This window comes from Galeopterus variegatus, unplaced genomic scaffold (assembly GCF_000696425.1).
Source record: "Galeopterus variegatus unplaced genomic scaffold, G_variegatus-3.0.2 Scaffold5373, whole genome shotgun sequence".
NCBI lineage: Eukaryota > Metazoa > Chordata > Mammalia > Dermoptera > Cynocephalidae > Galeopterus > Galeopterus variegatus.
Genome location: NW_007731484.1, coordinates 587 through 2,014, shown reverse-complemented (window position 1 = coordinate 2,014; position 1,428 = coordinate 587). Strand labels below are relative to the sequence as shown.

The 1,428-nt window shown below is 56.1% G+C and overlaps 1 protein-coding gene across 1 annotated transcript; it reads left to right on the top strand.

Moving 5' to 3' along the window:
* Nucleotides 1-578: 578 nt before the first annotated feature.
* Nucleotides 579-1,056, top strand: LOC103604749 (WD repeat-containing protein 74-like; the record flags this gene model as incomplete). Its single annotated transcript, XM_008589318.1, has 3 exons — nucleotides 579-662; nucleotides 744-850; nucleotides 935-1,056. Coding segments are annotated over exons 1-3 (293 nt in total), but the record flags the coding sequence as incomplete, so codon positions are not given.
* Nucleotides 1,057-1,428: the final 372 nt, after the last annotated feature.

The following is a 1,428-nucleotide window of genomic DNA, read 5'->3' as shown; positions in this document are numbered from 1 at the left end:
TCAACAGCCTCACCGCTCCTTACATTTCTAGTCTGGCACACGGGAAAGTGCCTGGACTCTCTAGGCCAAACAGCCAAAAACCCAAAAGGCAGCACAACAGGGTATCACTGGACGTGTCAGTAAATGAAAGACAAGTTATAGGGCTTTAAAATGACGCCCCGATCTCCACTTTTCAAAACGCAGCTGTTTCCTTTGTTCTGTGTCTTTTACACTCGAGAATGAAGCCACGCCCCTCATTAAGGATTGCAGTCGTTTCTGAAGTGGGCTCTTGTCTAATAGTACAGTATACATATCACGTGACAGCTGGGAGTCGGGCTGGGCTGGCTCCACCCGGCACTGCGGCCCAGGAAGGATGCATTCCACTCCAAGTGCGAAATGATCGATTCACTCTTCAGACCTCCTTTAACAAGCATCTATCTCCCGCTTTCGTTTTCCTAAAGCAAAAAAAAAAAAAAAAAGCTGCAGCAGGAGCGGACCTGTTCTCTTCTTCCCGCTCTTTAAACTCCCAGGAGAGGCGTTTATCGGGACCCGACGTAGCGCCCGCTGGTGACGCTCAAGCTGCGCCGGAAGTGCGAGCCGCTGGCTTCTGGGCTTTGCCATGGCGGTCTCCGTAGCGCGTTGGAACCATGTGTGGGTCGGCACCGAGACTGGAATCCTGAAAGGTGGGTGGCAGGGTGGGGCGTCGGGAAGTGCGGGGGTCGACCGCTCGCGACCCCGACGCTACTGACGCCCTCGTCCCGCAGGAGTGAACCTTCAGCGAAAACATGCAGCGAACTTCACGGCGGCGGGACAGCCGCGGCGCGAGGAGGCGGTGAGCGCCCTGTGCTGGGGCGCGGGCGGCGAGACCGAGGTGAGTGGCCGCTGGCCGGGTTCGGAGCGGGGGGCCCGGGCGCGGCAGCTTCGCTCCCCTCGCCATCCTGCCCTTTGCTTGCAGATCCTGGTGGGCTGCGCGGACAGGACGGTGAAACACTTCAGCACCGAGGAGGGCATATTCCAGGGCCAGAGACACTGCCCTGGAGGGGAGGGCATGTTCCGGGGCCTCGCCCAAGCTGAGGGGTAAGACCGATCACCTCTCTGAATGGTCAGGTCGTAGGGAGGTCGTTGAGGCTCCCTGAGGATGACGGAATAATGGCGATAAACCCTTAGGCGACACGGGCCTGCGATGGTTGACGGGGATCTAGGGTCCTGCCTTTGTTCGTTCATTTCTATAATACACAGTTATTGAACATCTGCTGAGTTTTAGGTACTGGGAGAAGTGGAAGAGCTGCAGATGAAGTTTCTGCCTTCGTAAAGTTCGCATTCTTTAGGGCTTTTCTTCTGGCTTCATTATAACCTTCTGGGTAACCCTGAGCATAGTTTTGAGCAGGCTTTTGAATGCGTGCTAACCACCACCAGCAAGGTGATGATGCTCCCAAAGTAAAGAACAGG